General features: G+C 29.9%; 2 protein-coding genes across 31 annotated transcripts in view; both read right to left on the bottom strand.

The window, feature by feature from the left end:
- Window positions 1-7,730, bottom strand: part of LOC123227503 (putative disease resistance protein RGA1) — a 104,907-nt gene extending 97,177 nt beyond the window's left edge. For 17 of the 21 annotated variants that reach the window (XR_006504506.1, XR_006504503.1, XR_006504487.1 and 14 more), the window contains exons 1-2: window positions 5,054-7,730; window positions 4,853-4,870 (exon numbers count right to left, since the gene is read on the bottom strand). Coding sequence is in view for 1 of the 21 variants with exons in the window: in XM_044652418.1 (XP_044508353.1) it covers window positions 5,054-7,672 (2,619 nt within the window). In the remaining 20 variants the exon portion in view is untranslated. The remainder of the gene's footprint in view (window positions 1-4,852; window positions 4,871-5,053) is intronic. The other 4 variants (XM_044652418.1, XR_006504502.1, XR_006504505.1 and 1 more) reach the window with 1 other exon arrangement.
- On the bottom strand, window positions 573-26,241 carry LOC123227530 (probable LRR receptor-like serine/threonine-protein kinase At1g56130). Of its 10 annotated transcripts, none has more exons than XM_044652511.1 (9): window positions 4,711-4,870; window positions 4,311-4,627; window positions 4,090-4,211; window positions 3,946-3,978; window positions 2,991-3,053; window positions 2,782-2,847; window positions 2,224-2,268; window positions 2,001-2,126; window positions 1,380-1,833 (listed from the first exon to the last, which is right to left on the bottom strand). In XM_044652511.1, exons 3-8 carry the CDS (start codon window positions 4,098-4,100, stop codon window positions 2,015-2,017), a joined length of 330 nt encoding a protein of 109 aa, XP_044508446.1. In that variant the 5' UTR covers window positions 4,101-4,211; window positions 4,311-4,627; window positions 4,711-4,870; the 3' UTR covers window positions 1,380-1,833; window positions 2,001-2,014. The 10 variants fall into 10 exon arrangements, 8 of the variants coding, with proteins under 8 accessions (XP_044508446.1, XP_044508444.1, XP_044508443.1 ...); XM_044652509.1 differs by lacking the exon at window positions 3,946-3,978 and adding an exon at window positions 3,136-3,198 and having other exon boundaries at window positions 1,380-1,840; XM_044652508.1 differs by lacking the exon at window positions 3,946-3,978 and adding an exon at window positions 3,136-3,198.
- Window positions 26,242-26,463: the final 222 nt, after the last annotated feature.

Genomic DNA, 26,463 nt, shown 5'->3' with positions numbered 1-26,463 from the left:
CTCTAACAACACTATTTATCCCACTTGTACTATTATTTTTCTTACCAGTGATACTATGCATCTCACCAACGACATTTTTGATCAATTCAAACAAGCCTAAGTCCAGATTCAACTCAGTTCTTATCTAACACTAGATTCTAGAGATTTTTTAAGGTTCTCTTATTTGATGAGCAATTGGAGGACATATTGGTGGGTTTGATGCAATGGACATGCTGTATCTAAAAGGTCCATCTTGACCCAAAATGCTTCGAGAACTCCATAAATGTTATTGGGTCTATGATTTTCTTGTGGAAAAGACCCAATTAGCATTTATTAAGTTTCGTGTGTCCAACAAATGGTATTAGAGCATAAAGTTTAAATGATTCCATCCAATCCACCACCAAAACACTAGGTGGAGGGACTTTACATACAAGTTTGTGATGTGGATTATGTGACGAAAGGCAAAACCTAGAGCATTTTGCAAGATGATTTCCCGAACATGAAGTTTTAGAATTATTATTTTGTTTTGAAACTTTCAAATTTTATATTGTAAATCATAGGAGAAAAATCACAAACATTAATGTTACAGTTGCTTGCAAGAAAAGCACAATAGAAATTGTAAACTAAGATTGATTATCAATTAGTGTCTTCATACTAAACAATACTTGATCGAGGCCTTTGTTTTTCGAGATACTAATTCACATGGAGGCGTCAAGTTCCCTTGATGTAACAACTGGATAATAAAAAGATTGCAACGTTGCTCTACAAATATGGTAGCTATTTCATTAACAAACTGATTTTTCCTTTGATGGGATCCTAGTGGAAGTTGCTTCATAGATATCGCCCTTCCATTGAAAGAGTATCCTGCAGTAGTAGATCTACGACCATAAATCATATCTCTCAAGCAAGCTTGACTTACGAGACTTCAACTATTATTATTTTAAAAATCCCTTGGACACTTGTCTTCTGCAACATCATTATTTCTTCTTATCTAAATGTAAAAAGTTAAAAACATCAGTATCAGGCCTGAAATTCCGAGACCTACTACAATACCAACAATCATCATAGTTTGGTCCTTCTAACATGAACTAACGATGGTATGAAATTTTGGGTAGGAAAATTCAGTTTTATGTATATCAGAAAACATATAATGTACAATCGTCATTAACTCATCTTACATCATATAATGCCCAAAGGAATTACATAGTGTACCTGTAATGACACTAGGATGCAACAAATCCCTTTACCAACCCAAAAAGGTGGATTTCAAGATGGTTCTCAGATGCATTAACATTACATTTCTTTATCATTGCGATACTATTTCCGCCTGCTTTTTTTGATATGCCAAATTTTTATTAACTGGAGAGTTCCCTACAGGATCAATTATGAGAGTAAATAGATGAAATTGCAATGGTAGAAGCTGTGTATTCAAGGACAAGAACCAAAATTCTCCAGCAAGTTCACCTGAGCATAGATATAAAAAACATGCCTTCCAAGACTCCTCCATGTTTGTGAGCCTTGATTACCAAAACGTTGCCTTAACAAGGGACACGCTTACATTGTAAGGTCTATTCTCCAGACTTAAGTCCATAATATCTAAGTGATCCAGAGGATTGCCTTGAAGACTGATAAAGCTTTGGGGCTACAGTTCCAGTCACTTGTGAGTTGGTATTTTGAACATGTGTGTTGAATCTGTTGATTGTCGATCAGAAAACAAATCAGCATCACTAGTTGCCCCGTTTTCTGCATCAAGTAGATTAGAAGAAGCTCCACCAATATCATTGTTATCACCCTTATACACTATGCTATCAACTTTCATTTCTTCACCACCACACTAGATTGCAAAACTTGAATCTGCATATTGCAAACGTATACTACACTATCAGTTTGGCCCTGTTATCCTAACTAGAGCTTAATGAACAAACAATTTACAAAGCAACAACAGCAATATAGTAGAAAGGTAAATTGGTAATATACTAAATTTTATAAAACAGTTATACAGCTGAAAGAAAGAAGCTTACAACATGGAGCATTCTTACTGCAGGGGAAATTTCTCTGCAAACAATTCAATCCGGGGAGAATACTGGCAAGCACAGAGAACATTACCAGTTATGTTTGTTAAAGCGCAGCATATCCCATTGCTGAGCCTATATATGTTGAGTCATTTTTTTCTTTCAGCAAGTGCATTCTTTCAAAAGAAAAAAATCTGACATCTTATATTTTGAAAAAGGAACTATAACCAACCAGATGTTTGAGCCGTCAAACATGAAATTGCTGGCCACTAGATTCCTGTTCAGTCCAATGCAAAGATCAATTATACTTCGAAGTCTGAAGTACACTTGCTAGGGATGTAGTACATCAAATCATAACTCGAGAAATAATTGTAAGATAAATCCCTGAACAAAATAGAATTTAAAAACCAGATGAATGATCTGGAAACACCAGATGAATGGGAAACATATGCATATCAATCTGGAAAGAAACTATTCAGTCAAGACTTCCAATTGTTTTCATCAATTACTTACAATTATTGTCTAGATTTTTAAAATTTAATGGGATGGACTAACACCAAGATACATATTTGTAGCAGTAGTGCATTGTTCATTCTTCTTCAGTTTGTATGATAAAATTTATTTCTTTTTCTTCTTTATCTATTCACGAAGCATTTGGCACCAATACCTCTTTGACATTTGAGCCTCTAAAACTTCCAAGGAAGATATAACGAATATTGACATATAACATCCATCTAATTTGACATGATATATATGCATAATTCTCAAGAAAACTGAAGCTCAAGCTTACATGTTTTTAAGATATACAGCCTTTTGCTGAGGAATGGTTCCTGATAGGCCATTGTTTCCAAGAAACCTGGCCATAGAGACAACAAACAAAATAATGTACGCTAAACAAGAAAATAAGGGTAAGATAAAAATCTAAAATAAAAAAAACTAACTTAAATAAAATGGTCAAATCTTAAATATATGAAGGTAAGCTTCAACAAATTTATAAGTAAGAGTATCAATGCTGAACAAAGCACTTGAAATTTGACAATTAAGTTGTTGAAAACCAAATCCCTGCAGAAAGGGAAAAAAACCATTAAAGAAGACCCACGTAAACAATAAGAGACACACTCATGGAATTATAATACTAACTTACATTGTCTGTAAACTTCTATATTCTTCAATGTCAAATGGCATGCTAACATTGATCACAACATTTCTAGGATATGCAGAGGGAAAGGAAGATTGATCAGTATTGAATGAATCAGCTAAGAAAGGAAATATTGCAGTACACCAAATGATAGAAAAAAAAATCAAACACCGGAAAAAAAAAGCAGCTTACAGTGTGGAGCACTCTTATTATAGGCCAAGTTTCTCCAAAGACAGCTCAATCCAAGGACATTACTGGCAATCATAAGGTCATTGTTTTGCATCACAAATATCAACACCCCGTAATCTAATCCTTCGCAGAACAGAATTTCAACAACTATTTTTTCTTTTCCCCTTTCAATAAGAAAATTTAGGATCCCAGATATTAAAACTAAGATATTATGGATCCCTAAGCTCGTTTCTCTCTTTAATCTACACATACAATAAAAACAATGTTTGACTTCAAGTTATTTTATAGAATTTCATGTTCAAGTTATCATATATCTTACTAAAAAAGATGAATATGCAAAAATTATATTTCAAATCTTGAGATGACAATGTCAAGGATGAAGATAAAATTAAAAAGGAAAAAAAAATAACTGTGATAATTGAAACCTAAATAGAAATAAAATCTGAAACTTTATTGGAATAAATGTGTTGCCATAAAACAATTAAAACATAAACATAAAACTCTCTACATTCACAAACATTTATTTAAAAAAATAAGATCATGAGAAGTTATATTCACTGGTAAAGGCTGAATTATAATTGTAAACATGATATTCTGAATCAAATTACAGAGGAATATATGCTTTACCAACTGCACCATTCGGCTGAATCTCCATGAGACCTGCCTACAATATATGTTTACAAATGAGGTTAATTTTAAGGTGAGCAGAAAACTAAGAAATATTTAAGAAACCCAACAATTTGTACTATCTAAAAGCCAAATAATTTGTACCTGAAAAACATGAAGACAATAGATCCCACATCAATGCTAAATATGTTGAAGAACTAAAATGAACAACCCCTCCTGTAATTCAGTGGAATTAGTGCTCCAAATTAGGCTATTTCAAGTTTTCCCTGCATACATATAAAACAAAGAATAGGATAAGTGTTGTGTTAGTACTAATTTTAAACCAAATGAAGAAGAAGAGATATGGATTGGTCATACGGTCATACCTAATATTTGGTTGACTTGATAATCTCTTCGTCAAGTTGAATGTTTGGGATATGAGCAATCTTGGACCAATCTTCACCTGTTCCTGGTTTGCACTTTTCCCTCAGTTTAGGACAGCCTTTAATTATTAGTTCCCTCAAAGAGTTGAGACGATTCATATCCTCTGGCAGAGATGACAATTCTGGACAGCCATGAATGAATAGTTCTCCCAAAGTGTTTGTCGAACACTGAAGAAGCCATTGCAGCAATTTCACCAGTTGTGGTAAATCATGGATTTGAATCAATCGAAGAGGAGCTTCTGTGTCTTGCTTATCTGATCCTGTGATCAAATCAAGATTGTATAATCTTTAAAAACCCAACAATCTTTAAAATTTTATAATCTAAAAACTAAATGATATGTACCTGAAAAAACATGAAGGTGTAGATCGTACACCAATGCTTAATACATAGAAGAAGTAAAATGGATAAATCCTCCAGTCAATTGGTTGAATTAGCGTTCATAATTCATGGAAATTGAAGAATTTATGAGATTAAAAACTCATACATTTGATTCAAGTTTCCCCTGCATACATAGAAAATAACAAAGTTAAAGAAAGGAAGGAGAAACAAAGTTCAAATTTTGAAATTCATATCTGAAGATAAACCAATCAAATTGTTACCAAAAGTTTTGACTTGAAACAAATAATTATGTCAAGAATATTTGCCTACTAACTGATTAAGGAGAAGAGGTATGGATTGGTCATACCTAATTTTCGGTTGACTTGATAACCTCTCCATCAAGTTCAATCTTCTGGATATGAGCAATCTTGGGCCAATCTTCACCTCCTTCTGGTTTGCATCTTTCCGTCAGTTTAGGACAGTCTTTAATTATTAGTTCTCTCAAAGCGATGAGATGATTGATATCCTTGGGTAGAGATGACAATTCAGGACAATTCCAAACCCGAAGAGCTTGAAGTTTTTGCATTGACTCTGGTAGTGCCTTCAAGTTGGAACAATTACCAATACGCAAGGTTTGCAGCGTGTTTGTCGAACAGCGAAGAAGCCATTGCGGCAATTTCACCAATTGGGGTAAATTACCAATTTCAAGCAATCGAAGGGGAGACCCTGTGCTATTGAGTTCTTCGTGATTGTGTTGCTCATCTGATTCTATGCTCAAATCAAGATTAAGGCTTACACAATCATTCAAACGAAGTTCTTCTAATGAGCTTAGGCTTTTTATACCACGTGGTAATGAGATAAGACTTGGACATTTAGAAATGTGTAGTCTTCGAATGACTCTCAGGCGACCAATATCTTCACACAAATATTTTAATTTGCTACAATTGTGAATAACTAAAAATCGAAGAGAATTCAAGCAGCCAATTCCATTATTTGGTAGATGCTTTTGCACTGTGGTTAAGGCTAACCCTCGGAGACTAATTAAGTACTTAACATCTCCATTTAACTCTTCTAGTTTCTTGCAATCATATAGTGATAAAAATTGCACACTTTGTAGCTTGTAAATAGAACTTGGGAGTTTTTTAATTTTTGGGTTACATGATAGTTCCAAATATCTCAAATGCTTCAGATTACCAATTGTTTTAGGCACTGTTTCAATACCTAAACCAGATAAATGTAATAACCGTAAAAATTGAAATCTTGAGACAATTAATTCTAAAAATGATTGGCTAACAGTGATATTTTCTTCAACACGTGTAAAAAATGTAATGCTTCTTAAATTACCCCTTTCATTATTAATTTGGTTAGGTAAAAAGCTTGGAGCCTCTTCTTGACTTGCATCCAAATGACATAATAAGTGACGATAAGAAGTTTTGGTAGTAATTTGATTACTCCCTTTCACTATTAAGCCCTCATTTTGGAACAATGATGTGGCAACATCATGCATTAGATCATGTATTTTAAATGAATAGACACCATTTCCAAAATCTTGAATATCTTGAAAGAAAGATCTCCACATTAATTCTTTTATATATTGCATGCCAATAGTTTCCAAATCTTCATTTTCATTGTGGGCTTTGAGAAGCCCATTGGCCATCCAAAACTTAATCAAGTTAAAGTTACAAAATATGAAGTCTTTTGGAAATATAGAGCAAAAGACAAAACATTGTTTCAAAGGAGACGACAAATGATTATAACTTATTCTTAGAGCATGTAAAATACTATTATCCTTTTGATCTAGCTTCCATATCTCAGTATCTCTCACATTTATCCAATCTTGTTCAAAATTTGAGGAATAAAGAAGACTGCCTAAGGCTCTTATTGCCAATGGAACACCTCTACATTTTTTTACAATTTCTTTTCCAATATCTAAAAGGTTGGGATATTGCTTTTCTTGACCTTCTTTAAATGCATATTTAACAAACACTGACAAACATTGATTAAGAGAAAGACCTTTTAACTTATATGTAGATACAGATCCCATAATCGAGGCAACATGATCACTACGTGTAGTTACTATGATTTTACTTCCATTAACACACTCCATTAGTAAATTTCTTAAATCATACCACAACTCATAGTTTTCATTCCAAACATCATCCAAGACTAACAAATATTTTTTATCTCTTATAATATCATGTAGGATTGTTTGCAATTGGTCCATACTCATGTGATTATATTTTTGCCCAATCGTAGAATTGATAATGTCAATCAAAAGCCTTTTTAGAGAAAATTCATCCGACACACAAATCCACATCTTCAACTTAAAATAATCACTTACTTTGTCATCATTATACACCAATTTAGCAAGCGTGGTCTTTCCTAAACCTCCAATTCCAACAATAGAAATAACAGAAACATTTTCATGACCATCACTTGGACACAATAAAATTTTCATAACCTCCTCTTTATCTTTATCTCTACCAATAACATCTGAAGCACGCACAAAAGAGTGAGTTTCTCTCTCCCAAGCTAAAATATTATTACTATAAATTTTCTCAGTGAGATTAAAATCATCCTTTTCAGTAGCTATTTTTGCCAACCTTTTGTTAATCTCCTTAATTTTATGGCCCAACCTAAAATGGAAAACTATTGGATTTGAAGATGAAAAAAAGTGGCGTACCTTTCTTGAAATGCTTTGACCATTCATCACTTGCTTACACAAATCTTTCACCTCAATTTCATCCAAAACATCTTCAACATCATAGCAAACCTCCTTAAGCTTTTCCAACCAAACTCTCAGCTTCTCATTTTGGGTTTGTTTCTCCTCAGCATCTAAGAGAACAACTTTGATGGTGGTTAAGGTGCCAGCAAGCTCTTGTACATCATTCTTGACACCCCATCCAAAGGAGATTTTATTGGAAGTAAGGGACATCACCTTACTCAAGAGTTCCCCAGCAATAACAGAGACAATTGTTTCTGCCATATTTTTTAAAGAAAGGAAGTTGCAGGTTGTTGTGATATTATTATTGAAGGGACGAAAATGGATTGTTGCATGAAACAGTGATAAGAGGGCAAGACATATATATATATATATATATATATCATTTTAATAAAAGTTGCAACTTGCAAGCTGTATGAAACAAATAGGAAGAAAACAAATACGCGTATGAATTAGTGAATTTGGCAAGATTGCAGATCAAACATTCCACTGAATAAAGCCAAAGTTGAATTGACTTCTCTTTCTTTCTAAGAGTACTGAGATTCTGTCATGGAAAATCTTCCTCAAGCATTAATTTCCTGAATATTATGTTTCAATTTAATTTAATTTTTTTCATAAAATATTATTTTAATGATAACCACGTATGATAATAACAAAATTAGAAAATTATTTTATGAGAACATGATACCCAAAAATTAATTTTGTCAAAGTAATATCTAAATACTATTTTATTTGTATAAATATAACATTTGATACTAAATTATCACTTTTTTTTTAATTAAAGGGTTTAATTTTATTTTTCTATTGAATGTATCAAATATTAATTTTTTTAGATTTTTTAATTGAAAATATCAAACTTTAGAACGTTCTTATTAAAAATAATAAATATTTACTTTTACTTATTAAAAATATCAAATTAATATTTTACTTTAAAAACAAATCAATAATCATAGTTCTATTTATGCGACATCTTTTATAGAAAATAATGAAAATTCAATCATTTCAATAGAGATGTTTAATTCGATTTTTTAGTAGAAAAAAATAATAGTTTTGTATCCTCAAATGTCGGTATTGCAATAAAATTATATAAATGATTTAAATTATAAATAGAATTAAATTTAATCATAAGATAACACATATTAGAAAGATTATTTAAAAAAAAAAAACGATTTTATTAAGAAGATATATTAAAACTTCAAAAATGATTCACGATTATAAGAAAGTATTGTCACTTTCAACAATACCTTGGTGTTGAGTACATTTTCTATATCTAATAATTTTTTCTTGATTCACTTTAATTTTATTTTCCACTCATGGCTGCAGAAAATAATGTTCTTATATATTAATTTAAAAAACAAAAAAATATCACCCAAAACTCAAATTTGTTATTGGAAGAGAGTTCAAATATAATGTTAAGAAGTCAATAAAATTTTACGTATATATTTTTGTTACATAGATGTTGTATTCATTTGTGATTGAATAATTTTGAATTAAAGATAAAATAACACTTAATTATATGATGACATATGATTTGTATATTCAAATTATATATAAAAAAAATATATATATAACATTGTTTTTTTATATTATCCTTAAATATTTCACCTTTATAAAAATATTATATTATTCTATGAGGATTTTGATAATCTAATTGGATTTGTTGACCAAAATCACAAAAAGAAAAAAGTACATTTTTACGAAACAGATCAAATCATACCATTTTTATGTGATTCCAACCGTCTCTTGATGTACTCGTATGATCAAAGTCAAACTTAATTTGTGATTTTTGGTTGAATCACACCATTGAGTGCAATTTCACATGCAAAAAGGTACAATTTTGACTACTTAAGTTATAATTTCACCATATAGGTTAAGATTAATTTAGCCATTAATATTGAAATATTATTATATGAGTGAGTATTATTTTATAATAAAATTATGTATACAAACAAATCGTATAAACTAATTTATATAAATTAAGGTGGTGTGATTAAGTGATATGATTGTTTATTTCTTCATTCACTTAAAATCATCCAATGGTCTGTTATGATATTAGTTTATATAATTTATTTGTGTATATAATATTATTAATTATTTTATTCTTACGATAAAACTATGCGCACAATTTTTATGCATAATTTTGTACACAAACAATGATGTGTTATTTTGTGATTAAATATTATTTTTATTTAATTTTTAACTTAATTTTGTACACAAACAACTTTTGTACATAATTTTGTAATTAAACAATGATGTGTATATAAATATATACTTATTTATATTTATATTCAAAATGAGTTAGCATAGTTTTACTCAACAAAATTCTTCAAACAATCTATGACTAGTTAGGTGCCATTTTAAGTTTTAAGTCAAATCCCAAGGGGCAAATTGAAATTTATTTTGGTTTAAAGGAGAAAAGAAGAGTCAGAGATCATTAAATAAGTCAGCTTGAACTGACCATTTGTTTCAACCCCATCAATTTGCGGTAAAGATGTTCAAAATTGGTGGATTGAATTGATTTAATAATTTTTAAATTGAATTAAATTTTTAATTATAAAAATTTATAATCCAATTTTCAATTTTCAATTTTAAATTAAATAAAAAATGTTAATTAACTGAATTGAAATTTTGATTGACAAATTTTGAACTAAATTTTAAATAATTATTTTTCTATTTTTTAAAAAATAAGTCTATTATTTTATTAATTTTTATTTAATTTTTAAAAATTAATTTAATTTAGTTAATCAGTTTTAAAAAATAAATAAATGAACAATTAAATCAAAAAACTGATTTTTATATATTTTTACCTGGTATTTCAATAGATTTTTTAAAATAATTTATTTTTTATTTTATTTTTGGTCCCAAGTGCTATTTTTCAATTCTACGTAACCTTAGATTTAAGTCAAATTTTAAGGGGTAAATTGAATTTTATTTTGTCTTAAAGGAGAAAAGAAGAGCCAGAGATCATTAAATAAGTATTCTAGAGCTGTTTGAAAGTCAGATTGGACTGTCAATTTGTTTAAATCACATGGTTGAAAGAATGTTCAAAATTGATCAACTGAACTGATTTAATATTTTTTAAATTGAATTAAATTTTTAATTAAAAAAATTATAAATCAAAATTAAACTAATTTAAAGATTTTAATTTTAAATTAAATTATAAATACTAATTAAACGAATCAAATTTTTGATTAATAGATTTTTAACTGAATTTGAAAGAATTATCTCATTTTATTATTTTTTCATTTTTTTAAAAATAAATCTAATATTTTATTCAACTTTTTAAGAACTTAGTTCATTTTAGTTAATCAATTTTAAAAAATGGACAATAATAATTGAATCAAAAAACTGATTTTATATATTTTTGAATTGATATTTCAACCAAATTTTCAAATAACTTATTTTTTTATTTAATTTTTGGTCCCAAGTTACACATAAACTAAATTAAATAATGATATATTATTGTTTGTGTATAAAATTATACATAAAAATTATACACATAACACTACTTTTATTCTTGATTTCAAATTATTTAACAAATGATAATATATTATCATTTATACATATTATAAATTTATATAATTTTATCATAATTTATATTTATTTGTATAAGATATGAGAAGAGCTTTCCTATTGGACTGTTTTCACTTAAAAAAATTTAAAAAAAATAGTGTCACATGTGTAAAATAAATTGGCCAAAACTTATTTTCATGGGAGACTTATTTTGACAATTTATTATCAAAGTGATTTTTACTAACTCTTAATCATATTAATATTTATTTATTATTTAATTTTTATTAAAATTAAATGTTAATAATAAATTTAAAAATATTATTTAATTAATAATAATAATAATAAATTAAAATTTTATCATATTTTTTTATTTAATTTTAAAAATTAATCAATTACATTTAACATAATAAAGAAGATCGCGAGTCCCACAAATATTCATCAACCATGATAGAAACATATAACTATAAATTCAAATTATTAATTATTTGACAATCTTTAATAACAAAATAAATAAGACATCTAAATTGTAATTAAAAAAAATAGACCCAAAACTGTTGAAATTTCAATGAAACGTTTTTAGTCGCTTGACTCTTATGATAGGAAAAGAGGTTTTTAAAGCTTTTTCATGTTAGTTATGAGTTATTTCTCCAATTAATTAGGTTTAAATTATTCACATCAAACAGGTGAATAATAAAATTATATGTATTTAATTTTAATATATAAATAAATATATATTTGATATATATAATTATGTAATTAAATAATTTTGAATTAAAAATAAAATAATATTTAATTACGTGATGACATACATAAATATATATTTATTTATATATCTAAAATAGATATATATATATATATATATATATATATATATATATATATATATATATATATATATATATAAAATATTATTTATAGGTGTATTAATAAATTAATAATTAAATTGGTATCAATTGATTGAGTGAATAGATAACAATAATATAATATTATTTAAAAAAAATATTATCATAAGATTAACTTAATTTAATTTTGAATTTATTTAGCTAGATAACTTAAATATGTTTAAGTCATCGAGATTTAAATCATAATCCTAACTAAATTTATCATAAATTTTCTATTGAAAGTTGTAATTGAGCTTGAATAGAATTTTCGATATTTGATTGGATGGTCAAGTCTAATTAATACAAAATCCTGTAACGGACCAAAAGTCTTTGCTAGAAATGAATGACATCACTGCCACCTCATTATCATACTTCTTATTCACCTAACCTTTTTAAAATTTCCTTTAACCCCTCAATTTTTCCTCATGGTTTTTACTTTTATAATCCAAATTCTAAAAGTATTAATGTATTAATAATAATAATAATTTAATAAATTTTATATTTTTATTAAAGTTAAGCTATATTAATAAATAGTTTAGGAATTATACACATACAATCAACAAATATACGTTTTATAAAAAGAAATTCAACTCTAAAGTTTATGATGAATATTTACGTGATTGTATCTATAAAATTCTTTATATCTAAATTTTTATCTATGCAAAATCTATTATTTTTGACAAAATAAATAATTTTACCATACTAATCATGGCTTATTATAGCTAATAAATAATTTTTGTCAATTAATAATCATACTTCTTGTTGATTGAATTTTAAATGAAATGTTGGATTAAAAAATATTTGTAAATCTAAGGTTATTAAGATAAGTGATAAGAATAAATTTTGTATTAAATTGAGTTTTTTTTTTTGGTAACCAAAGATTTGTCCGTATAATTGTGTTCTAATTAATATATATAATCTAAAAAAAAAATTATATGCATAAAAAATAGTCAATTTTTAATTAATTTAGATGAGACTAAAGGGGTACTCAGTTTTTCAAAATTACAGGACTTTAATGTACTGTTTCAAATTAAGGGGTGTAGGAAAATAATAGACTTTGCAAAAATATGCAAGGTCAATATCTGGCATTTAAAATAGCCCACGTGTCAAAATGTGGTGGGAAGGCAATAAATGGTGGTAAGACGTATGTATGACGTGTCATCGACTTTCAGTATCCTGCAATAAATGAGGGTGGAAAAGTCCAAAGACTTTCATGGCGTTTAGAGAGATTGTCTTCTACTTAAAATGAAATTTAATTTCAATTAGAATTGGATTTAAAATTAAAATTGAAATTGATATAAAAATTGGAATTTTAAGATATTTTATTTGACCTTAATCACCAATGTCAAATCAATTTGGAGAAAAATCGTATGTAGTCATGATAAGTTGTGCATGAGTAAAGTGACAAAATCTAGCGAGTCACAAATCGTGTCATTTATATAGGCATTTTGCAAGTTGGCCTGCAAAAACATACCTTCTTTAATTTAAAAAAAAAATTGAAAATTTTATCTTATTTTAATCTGTGTATATATATTTGTCACTTATCTCATAGCTTAAATAAATATACTAAAATAGTACTCTACTTCTTTAAAATACTCTTTTTGACATGATCTATACTGAGATTTTTTTTTTTTACAACTTTTTCTCTCTTCTTTCTCAGCATTCAAGTGAGGAAGAAATCTTTACAGCATGAAAAAAATAAATTTTTCATCAAAGAAGACACGTGATTGAACAATAAAATCCGTGAGAAAACCATTATAAAAAATTCAACTTAGACATAAGGGAATGAGAGACGAAAATTGCTGAATTTATTAAGAGAATTAACATTTGCTACAATGATTTCACAGCAAAATCATCCACATTCATTTTCTTTCATTTTTTTATTGTCTTGTCTTAATCAATATTTATACATCACTTGATGATATAATAGTTTAATGTGTTATAAATACGTATGTATGAAGCTTGGTTGCATAGGTATTGTATTTGGGGTTTAATTTGAAAAAATTGTAAACTAGTGCAATTTGGAGTTTTTATGATTTTAGGTTTATTTTTAGTCAAGATGGAAAAAACTATATTTAAGATTCGCTATGGAGCCCAATAGATTGAAAGTGATGATAATGTGACAAGATATATTGATGGGAATGAGAGAGTGATGTGTATTGACACAAGTATTGATTTTGGAGGATTCATTGCAAGAATCAGCTATTGTCTAAGACTCAATCGAAGAAAGTCAAATGTGCGCGTATTTACCCTAGGTGAAGTGGGTCCAAAAAAGATTGTAGACGAAGTTTTTGATGATTGTAGCAAGAAGTTCACAAGGATATATAAAACTTTATGTTACCGAGAGTGTAATTGATGGAAGAGACAATCAACAAGCCGAAGATGTTCATGAGGAAGAAAGGAAAAATCATCCTATAAATGAGTGGACGTATCCACAAAGTTTTCAAGAGTTTGGTGGGAATTATGGTATTGATGATGATAATGACAATGACATGGATGGAGATTATGAAGTAGAAGGTAATGAGGATAATAACGATGAAGAATTCTCAAGGTTTGATGAAGACATGCACGGTGTTCCGAGCCAAGCTGTTGACAAAAGTCAAAGTCATGCTTGTAATGAGGGGGTTGAATGTAGCACAAGACGTCATGGTTTTATGAATATCGAAGCATATCCAAGTAACATCAATAATCTAAATTTATTTCAATAGGTTTCTGAGCGTGTTGTTGATATCGAGAATACAAGTATTAGTAACCGACCAACACAAAGGGGCAACCATTTGTAAATAATGGGTTTTTATAACTCGAAGGCAGGATTGAAAACATTATTTTGAACATATGCCTTAGAGACATGAATTCAATGGAAGGTTAGTCATTCTGATAATATACGGTATAAGCTTAAGTGCGTACACCTACAATGTAACTGGTAGGGATGAGCAACGAGAGTAAGATGAAGACTATTGGGTCTTACGACATATGGACGAGACACACACTTATCTGCGAGATTAAATATTGCTGCACCATAGACAAACTAGTGTAGAATCATTAGGAAACATACTTAAGTCAATGTTTGTGGTTGATTGCATTTATCGACCAAAAGAAATTATTTCAAACATGACAGATAGGTACAGAATCAATATATCCTACACGCAAACATGGCGTGCCAAAACATATGCAATAAATGTATTACGAGAATCTCCAAAAGAGTCTTTTGGTCTATTATGTGAGTATTGTCATAATTTGGAGCTTTAGAACCCATGAACTGTGACACGTATTGATATCGATCTAGAAAATAGGTTCAAGTTTTTCTTCATGTGTATGAGGTGTTCAATAAGAGGCTTCCAACAATTATATCGTCGGTGATATACATTAATGCTTCACACTTAAAGGGAAAGTATTTTGGATCTCTTTTCATTGTTGTTACGAAGGATTGTAATAATCAAATTTACTCGCTCACATTCGGTATTGGACACAAGGAGAGAATGATATATGGATGCCCTTTTTGACATACTTTCGCATGTGCATTGGTGATTTGTCGGATTTGACCATTATTTCTGATTGTCATCATTCAATAATTACGTCGGTTGAGAACGTAATGTCTTATACCTATCATAGGTTTTATAATTACCACATAAAGGGTAATATGCGTTTGCAGTTCAAAAAAACCAAACATATTGAAGGATTATTTTGGAAAACTACTAAGACATATCGCCTCAAGGAGTTTCAAGCTGCTATGAGTAGAATTACTCGAGTAAATCCCGCTGTAGCACCTATTTGATCGACATTAGGTATGAAAGATAGACGCGTGCCCACTTTGGAGGATTTACGGAGTATTCTAATGAAAGTATAGATGTGTTATGTACACAGATAAATTACATCATAAGTTAAAAGTGATAACTAATATGAAATAATACAAAGGAAGGGTGCATACTATGTTTTCCAACCATTGCCCTAGTGTTACAATTTGCGTCCACCATGGTTTGCTCATATATGTTGTCATTCCAGTTGGTCCCCTAAGGAAAACACATCAAGTGTCATTATTTGACACACGACAGTACCACAATAAGAACTCTAAGTAAGCCTCAGCCAATCGCGAGTCCAAATGACAGTCCTCAAGTATGGGTTTTTTTTTTATGCCATTGTTAGATCTGTGAATAGACTTACCAACTGTTTTTCTTTTCATAGCACATGTCCAAATGCTGACACGTTTTTAGTTGTTATCGGCTTCTGAATAGTTGATGGTTGATCCTACACTTGTTGTTGAACCTCATCCTCTGATGAGTCGTCCAACTGTAAAAAATATATGCTTATCATTATTTTATAACACAACTAATTGAAATAAAAAGTAAGTATAGTGGATAATAACTTGTATTGATTCTGATATCTGAACATAAGAATCTTCAAGTCTTATAATTTGATTATTTAATGATGATTGGAGTTCTTGTATCTCCGCTCAAAGCATCGATGTCTGATATTGCCATTGCTCTCGCATCTCCCTATAAAGCATTGATGCATGTTGTTGCCAATGCGTTTGCATATCCCCACGAAATATTGATGCCTACTACTACTATTGCTCCTACATTTCCCTATGAAACACCGATGCCTGTTGCTTCCACTCCGCGCATATCATTGCAGCGTGCTAGTCCAATCATTATTGTATTTGAGAGTCAATGCCTCTTCTATGTTCCATTAAGATCTATTGAAGATGGTCATATGATACACCACTATACAACGTCCCGTGAATTGAGTGTTTTGTAGGCTTGTCCTTTTGGTGCTCTCGAGGATGGAAGACACATAAGGTAGACATTCATGGAGGGGATACACGTATATTATCAGAGGTCTTATGTGACTCTCGGGGATATGTAGTGTGAGAGGATGACACTTGTGGAGGGGATACCTATCCAATACAATGGGTTGGGCACCTCGTGATAAAGATATTCATACAGAAGTAGTGGAAGACTGTAAAGACCTTCTAGGGGTTGTCTGAAAGGCAATAGGACAATTCGATTGGATGTCATCATCATCATCTAAATTTATAGACTCGTTATCTGATGATGTCGACAACACTTATTCTCCCATAAACTCCAGAACCCGAATGTACCACTCAAAGTTATACTTAGTCTCAATCGGACGTAATGCAGTTGTAATCTCCTCCTGAAACATGAAGAAAATTTATAAGAATTAATGAAATACAAGATAAAATAATAAAATATAAATCTACTAATGAGCAACTTACTAGAGGAGCAACCCAAAGTATCGATATGTCATCCCAGATCAATAGTATAATTGTCTTCCATTTCAAAATATGAGAGATTTGATCATTTACTTCCAGACGGATATAAAGTGATAGATTCTGAATCATCTCATAAATCTAATACTACACAATGTACAACATTTATGGTTAGTATTTACAATTGTTGGTGTGAATGTAAACTTTATCTATTATGTGATACTTACCTGGAAAGCAATCGGGTATCCCAAAATATTATAACTAAGAAATAGGAGCGAACTTGTGTACGACGGGTAGTGTTCAATATAATACTGATATTTGTTATGGATACCCTTCCACATAGATTCAACTATTTTATTCCATGTCACTGCCTCCATAGATATCGACTGAATGCATTTAAATTGTCTACTAAATGCAAAAAATGATCAGGTATTTTGGTTTTGTTGTCCGCCCCTAATAATCTTGTAAATGCATAATACAAGACCACAAACTTCACTACGTCGTCATCATTGTCTCCCCAAATTTCATTGTCGAATACTTGCTCAATCTCCCCATAGGATAATAACCTATGAATGTCCAAGAAGTATTCCTTTCTTAGTCAAGGCGTCCCTGTGCAATCAACGTAGTTGGACACGTCAACGTCCTCCCCGAAAATCAGACTAATGACTAGTACAAACTCCACAGGGCTGAATCAAAACTCAACACCATTTATTCTGAACTATATTTCTTTGTCTGGGTTCCCACGATTAATCATACGAAATAACATTGTTTGAATAAATACGACACTGAACCGTGACTCCACGAAATCTAATAAGTGTTCGAAATAGGTTGTTCGAAAAATAGCTCTCTGAGTAAATATTAGTTTATTCCTAATTATAGTCACAGTGTCCATCTTTGTCTGAAGCAACATGTGGACTCAGAATCTGTATACATCATGGAATCTATATGCCCCTTCTTGGTAGTTGATTGCAAATACCTAAAAATATATATTAATTCATTAAATTACATTAATGAAAGATAATCATTTCAATCAAAGATTAATCAAGCACACTGGATTATCATTATTAAATTAACATAATTGGTATCAACTAATGTAACATTAGAATAAAAAAAATTGGATTATCAGTAAATTAATATGCATGATATCATTTTTCATGAAAACAGTTAAATTTGAGTGTTCATAATATTTTATGTAAGATTACCATTTTTGAGTTTTAAATGTCATTTAAGCTACATTTTAGATTTGAATTACCAACATACTAAAATAAAATCTATTGAACTATAAGTATGGATAGGTGAGCAGTAAAGAAAATAGATTAAAAAAGGAATAGATAAGTGAAATAAAAGAATACAAGCATGGATAGGTGAGCAGTAAAGAAAATATATTAAAAAGAATAAATAAGTGAAATAGAAGAAGTATGGGAAAGCTTGGCATTCCGGCCAAGTGTTGGCGTTTCCGCCGACCACTCTACTCACCCATTGCAATTTCCAAATTAATTTGATCAATTTCATATTAATTTTAATTTCAATTTCAAATTAATTTAAATTCAGATCAAATTAAAATTTAAGTTACATTGAATTTGGACCAAATTGAATTTGATATGATATAATTCTGCTTCCATTTGATATAACAAAATCTAACCTGTCTTCTTACTATTACGTCAATAGTATCGATAATCAATGAAGTTTACTGAATTTTCTTCGTGCATGAGAAAACAATCCGATGATCTATGTGGAAACAAATACTTTTTAAGAAAATATAGAAACAAGCAATCAAATACTTTTGCAAAAAAAATTTGCAAAAACATGCACATATATGAAAGAAAGCAAGGCTTCCACGTGAAAAGTAAAAAAGGAAGCAAACAAGAACATAAGGAATATATTCTCTGGTTGTCAGTGAATTATTCAAGTCAGTGCATTATTCATGTCAGTGCATTATTCATATATATTCATTATAATATTCCTTCTTGATGTATTATTCATATATATTCATTATACTTGCTGAAAACATGACATTTTTAAAAGTTAAATTCAGAGGAAGTGGGTTGGCGTCAATTATTAATGAAAAAAGCAAGCGTTGGTGTTGGCACCAACCCTTCCTTTTTCCCCTTCTAAATTAATTTTCTGTCATATTTGACTTCCAGCTCATGTTGAAAGTGATCAATGACTATCTCATTATCTTAATTTTTAATTATTATCATATTATATATTATACTATTATCTCACTGTTTCAAATAGTTTTCATTAACGCAAAATATCTTTTAAAATTATAGAGAGAAAAAGTTGCAAAAAAAAAAAGAGAATCTCTACATGGGTTACATCAAGAAAGGTATTTTAGAGAAGTAGATTACTGTTATGGTATATTTGTTTAAACTTTGAGATAAATGGTATATATGTATATACGAATTAAAATAAGGGTAAAAATTTCAGTTTCCCTTTAAAAAAATTATTTTCTAATTGGTGTTGGTCCTCCCTTAATGTCCTGATATATCCTATTTTATTTGTTGCCTTGATACTATTCACAAATTTCAAGTTACGTTGGAAATTTGTGCACCATGTTAACTCATATCCTAACATGACTCATTATCATTTTAAAAGTAAACACTCAATAATATGACGATTCATTATCATTTATAATATTAAAATATATTAGAAATATATTTAAAATATATGATTTTTTATATTATAATATATCATAAGTATATGTTTTTCTAGGTTAATATATATTTTTAACATATGATTTCTTGTTATGCTTTTTTTTTTTTTGTAAAAAAGAGTAAATAAAACAAAAAAAACCTAGTCAAGGTAGGAAAATAACTTAAACTCAACTTTGTTACACTCTAAAAGGGCAACAAGCTAGCAATAATGTATACAACGCACAAAGCCAATAAGCAAGGCCAAAGCCAAGCTTTTACTCAAGGGACAAACACACCCGCCCCCCTCGGATAAGGGGGAAGAGAACACCACAAAAAATGGGGGAGAGGGGGAATCTTTTCCTCTTGATTCTCTATCTAAAAAGTTCCAAAGATAGAAATTAAGATGAGAGAAAAACCAAACAACCAAAAATTAAAAAAATAAGTAAACAAGCTCAAAAAAGGTCAATATTGTCTTTTGAACGCAAGAGAGAAAGGCAAAACAGAGGATGCAAAACAATAACATAGTTGCAGAGAGAGCAACACTAGTAACAGTTGTAAGGGAAGAAACATAAACAATCGCCAGACTTTAAAAGCAGAATCGTAGCAGCCAACATGTAGGGAGCATTTTCCAAATGCCCTCATCGAATTTGCCAACACACAAACCAAAAACAGAGTAAATGTCTCCTTGGGGGCATTATTTTTGTATAATAATGCATAATCTTGTTTTGAATTATTGTATATTTATTATGTTGATTTATGTTTTTTTTTTTAATATATAGGATTTAGGACTTGTATAAATTTATGTATTATTTAGACAATTTAATATACAAAAAATACAATTTATTCAATTTTTATAATGGTATCAAAGTCAAGCATTGATATCGGTATTTTCTTTTGGCACACTCACATCATCGCCTATGTAAAAAGATAAGTTTATTAGTTTGACCTCACACTCATGTCATCACCTATGTGAAAAATTGAGTTCATTAGTTTGATATACTCACACTGTCACTTATGTGAAAAAATTATTTCATTAATTTGACACACTCACATAGTCACCTATATGGAAAGATAAGTTCATTAGTTTAATACACTCACACCATCACTTACGTGGAAAGAGGAGTTTATTAGTTTGATACACTAACACCCTCATCTACATGGGAAAATGTGTTCATTAGTTTAATACACTCATGTCGTCATCTTGTCAATGGTACCCTTTAACTCATTTTCATACATGTTATTTATTAGATAACATAAGTCTTCACCTCTTGACCTGCATTTTAAACTCAATTTAACAGAATATATTCCAAATATATAGTTTTCTATATTCAAGCATATCCTAAATATATGGTTTCCTAATTTAGCATATATTCTTATGTTGATTTATGGTTCCTTATATAGGATTTGTTAGTGTATGCCTTAGGAACCGATTACATTATCATTTTTAAGACGTTTCATTTTGTGTTAATAAGTGTTTTGTATTTCACATGTATATTATCTTAACTTTATTTATTTATTCATTAAATATATTGTATGGATGTGAATTATTTGGAAAATATAGATCTTTGGAAGATCAAATTATTTAAGCATTCCTTACGCTACATAGGTGATGCCAGTTGGGCAGTGACATCACACAATAGACGCTCTAAATGCCTTCATTAACTATCATAAGAGGATATTAGTGTGGATAATTGTGAAAGTTGTATCATTAGGGCATTAGTATAAATTAACATTTAGTAAACTATTTTTCAAATAAAACCAATAACGATGAATCACATGGACATGTAAAGCGTAGTCAATGATTCATCATAAGATTGTATTAGAGCACCATCAATCATTTAACCTGAGATGTCATGGTTGGATTTGATATGGATACATATGGTGTATAAGTACAAAACTATTTCTATCATGTATAATAAGCTAAATTGGTCATAGGTTGTTTGTATGCAGAAAAAAGTGATAGTTAAGAAGGAATCCGTTAGCTCAAAATAATTTAATTTTGAGTTCCTACATCAATGTCAATAAATATTAGAAACAAAAATCTCTAGTTAGAGTAGAAAAAAAGTCACATGAAAGTAATTATTATGACTTACATTTTTTTCATGTACTTTAAATTATTATGATAAATATGAGCATGATAGTTTGATGTTTAAATATTTCTTTATGAATGTAATAATTATGACTTACATTTTTATCATGTACTTTGAATTAGAGCTCAATACACATAATCTTACTCCTTTTATAAGTTGTTTTACACGTGAGTAATACTATGTGACTTTATAATGAGTATCCATTAATAATGATGTAACATTATGTGATTGAGTGCTATTTCAAATTTATAGTTAGTTATTTGTGAATCTATTTTCAGTTGAAATAAGAACTTTATTGGAACTTCTTATACTCAATCTCTCACCTAATTGTCTCTAAAGTGAGATTCAGCGATAGATAATTATTTGTTTTGTAGTCATTGGACCTTAGTTTCAACCACTTGAGTGGAGAGATTCTTGCAGAAATCACTTTGTTGGATTATCTCTCAAAGTTCAACTTGTCCTACAATAATTTGAATGGGAAAATTCTAATAGGGTAGCATTTTGACATTACCAATATTTTTGGAATTGGATAGGACATCAACTCAGTGGATAGGGTAGTTTGTCCATTTTGACACTACCAAAATAATAATGAATTTTGTATAATTTATTATTAAATATATAATAGAAATTATTTTATCATCAAAATAAACTTAATTTGATGGTATAAAAGCTTAAAATTGATAGATGAGAACTTTGGTTTAAGTTCCAATAATGAATTTAAAAAAAACTAATTTTTTATGTAACCTAATTCAAATCTTCCAATCTAGTCTGATGTAACTTCAAAAATGCTTTTTAAGTGAACCATAACTGTTTTTGTTAATGGGTGACGATTCTATTGATTGGATTACTAGTTTTTAAAGGTGTGCTTTAAACATAGATGGATCAACATATATCCGCAATGAATTGTTATGTGGAGATCTCATTAGAATTAGTTGTACTGGTAAAAACAATCTCTTAACTTCAGTAAGTGTTGAGCTTGAAGATGCCTATTAGTGGGAAAAGTTGTTTTATGCAATTGTAATTATCAGCTATGGAGTTGGCTTCTAGTGAGGGTGGATTCGAACTGAGTTGGTTTGGCTTAAATTGGTGTTTGACTTGATTTGAACTAGAGTCTTAATTGGGTAGTCAAACTACAGTCTAGTTTAAATCACCCTTTGACAACACTATTTATCCCAATCGTAACTCTATTTATCCTACTAGTGTACTATTCATCTCAATCAACTATATCTCTAATCAATTCAAACAAGTCCAAACTCATATTCGGCTCAAATTGAATCGAACCTTAGCTTTTAGGGATTTTTTGGTGTTCTTTTATTTGATGAGTAGAGGAACATGTTGGTGGGTTTGATGCAATAGGACATGTTATACCAACAAGGTGCAAGTTGGCCTAAAATGCTACGAGAACTCCATAAATGTTTTTGGGTTTATGTTTTTGAGTGGAAAAGACCCAATTAGCATTTATTAAGGTTCGAGTGTCCAACAAATGGTATCAAATTAAGCAGTTCCATCCAATGCACCAATAAAACATTTGATGGAGGACTTTGCATATAGGTTTGTGATGAGGCTTATGTGATGAAAAGGCAAAACCTGAAGAGCATTTTACATGATGATTTCTTGAACATAAAGTTTTAAAATTAATATTTTGTTATGAAACTTTTAACTTTTTTATTGTAAATCATAGGGGAGAAATCACAAGTATTAATGTTACAGTTGCTAGCAAGGAAAGCATAGTATAAATTTTAAACTAACATTGCTCATCAGTTAGCATCTTCATACCAATCAATACTTGATGAAGGCCTTTGTTTTTCAAGATACTAAATTACACGGAGGAGTCAAGTTCCCTCGATGCAAAAATCGGATAATGAGAAGATTGCAATGTTGCTCTGCAGTTATGGTAGCCATTTCATTAACAAGCTAATTTTTCCTTTGGTGGGATCCTAGTGAAAGTTGCTTCATAGATATTGCCCTTCCATCGAAAGTGTATCTTGCAGTAGTAGATCTACAACCATAAATCATATCTCTCGAGCAAGCTTGACTTATGAGACTACAACTATTGTTATTTTAATAATCCCTTGAACACTTGCCTTCTGCAACATCATTATTTCTTCTTATCTACATGCAAAAAGTTAAAAATATTAGTAACAAGCCTGAAATTCCGACAGCTATTGTAATACCAACAATCAACATAGTTTGGATCTTCTAACGTGAAATACCAACAGTTGGTGGGAAATTCGAGTAGGAAAATTTAGTTATATGTATATCAGAAAACGTATAATGTACATTTGTCATTAACTCATCTTAAAGCATATAATGTCCAAAGGAATCACATAATGTACTTGGAATGACACTAAGATGCAAAAAGTCCCTTTACCAACCAGAAAGATGGATTTCAAGATAGTTCTCAGATACATTAACATTACATTTCTTTGTCAAGTGCTCTCCTATTTCCGCCTGCTTCTTTTGATATGCCAAATTTTTATTAACTGGACAGTTCCCTGCAGGATCAATCACGAGAGTAAATAGATGAAACTACAATAGTAGAAGCTGTGTATTCAAGGACAAGAACCAAAATTCTCCAGCAAGTTTACCTGAACATAGATAGTAAAAACAAGCTTTGCAAGACTCTTCCATGTTTGTGAGCCTTGATTACCAAAAAGGTTGCCTCAACAAAGGACAAGCTTACATTGTAAGGTCCATTTTCTAAACAAAGTCCATAATATCTAAGTGATTCAGGGGATTGCCTTGAAGACTGATAAAGCTTTGGGGCTGCAGTGCTAGTCACTTGTGAGCTAGCATTTTGAACATGTGTGTTGAATCTGTTGATTTCTTATCAGAAAACAAATTGGTATCACTAATTTCCAGTTTTTCTGCATCAAGTAGATTAGAAGAAGCTCCAACAATATCATTGTTATCAGCCTTATACACTATGCTATCAACTTTCATTTCTTCACCACCACACTAGATTGCAAAACTTGAATCAGCATATTGCAAACGTATACTACGCTATCAGTTTGGCGTAGCTTAATGAAAAAACAATTTACAAAGCAACAACAGCAATTTAGTAGAAAGGTAAATTGGTAATATACTAAATTTTATAAAACAGTTATGCAGCTGAAAGAAAGAAGCTTACAACATGGAGCATTCTTACTGCAGGGGAAATTTCTCTGCAGACAATTCAATCCAGGGAGAACACTGAAGGGCACAGAGAACATTACCAGTTATGTTTGTTAAAGCACAGCATATCACATTGCTGAGACTATATATTTCTAGTTATATATTGAAAAATGAGCTATAACCAACCAGATGTTTGAGCTGTCAAAAATGAAATTGCTGGCCGCTAGATTCCTGTTCAGTCCAATACAAAGATCAATTATACTTTGAAGTAAGAAGTAAAATTGCTAGGGATATAGTACATCAAATCATAACTGAAAAAATAATTGTAAGATAAATCTCTGAGCAAATTAGAATTTTAAACACCAGGGGAAATTTATATAAATCTGGAAAGAAACTACTCAATCAAGACTTTCAATTACTTTCATCAATTACTTACAATTATTGTCTAGATTTTTAAAATTAATCGGTTGGCCTAATTCCAAGATACATACTTGTAGCAGTAGTGCATTTTTCATTCTTCTTCAGTTTGTATGATAAGTTTAATTCTTTTTCTTCTTAATCTATTCACGAAGCATTTGGCACCAATACCTCTTCAACAGTTGAACATCTAAAACTTTCAAGGAAGGTATAACAAATATTGACATAAAACATCCATCTAATTTGACATGATATATGTTTTGAAGATATGCAGCCTTTTGCTGAGGAATGGTTCCTGATAGGCCACTGTTTCCAAGAAACCTGGCAATTGAGACAACAAACAAATTAATGTATGCTAAATGAAAATATAGGGAGAAGATAAAAATCTAAAATTAAAAAAACTAACTAAAATAAAATAGTCAAATCTTAAATTTATGAAGGTAAGCTTCAACAAATTTACAAGTAAGAGTATCAATTCTGAACAAAGCACTTGGGATTTGACAGTTAAGTTGTTGAAAACCAAATCCCTGCAGAAAGGGAAAAAATTTTTAAAGAAGATAGACATAAACAATAAGAGACACACTCATGGCATTACAGTAGTAACTTACATTGTCTGTAAACTTTTTATATTCTTCGATGTCAGATGGCATGCTAACACTGATCACAACATTTCTAAGATATCCAGAGGGAAAGGAAGATTGATCAGTATCGAATAAATCAGCTAAGAAAGCAAATATTGCAGTACACCAAATGATTGAAAAATAATCAAACAGTGGAAAACAAGGAAAAAACAGCTTACAGTGTGGAGCACTCTTATTATAGTCCAAGTTTCTTTGAAGACAGCTCAATCCAAGGACATTACTGGCAATCATAAAGACATTGTTTTGCATCACAAATATCAACACCCTGTCATCTAATCCTTCACAGAACAGAATTTCAAAACTATTTTTTCTTTTCTCTTTTTAATAAGAAAATTTAGGATCCCAGTTATTAAAACTAAGATATTATGGATTCCTAAGCTGGTTTCTTTCTTTAATCAACACATACAATAAAAACAATGCTTGACTTCAAGTTATTTTTTAGAATTTCATGTTCAAGGGTCTGCAAAGCTCTAAAATTTAACCAAATAATTTTAAATATCATATATCTTACTAAGAAAGCTGAATATGCAAAAATT

Source organism: Mangifera indica, chromosome 10 (assembly GCF_011075055.1).
Source record: "Mangifera indica cultivar Alphonso chromosome 10, CATAS_Mindica_2.1, whole genome shotgun sequence".
Taxonomy (NCBI): domain Eukaryota; kingdom Viridiplantae; phylum Streptophyta; class Magnoliopsida; order Sapindales; family Anacardiaceae; genus Mangifera; species Mangifera indica.
This window is presented reverse-complemented; position numbering and strand designations above follow the sequence as displayed.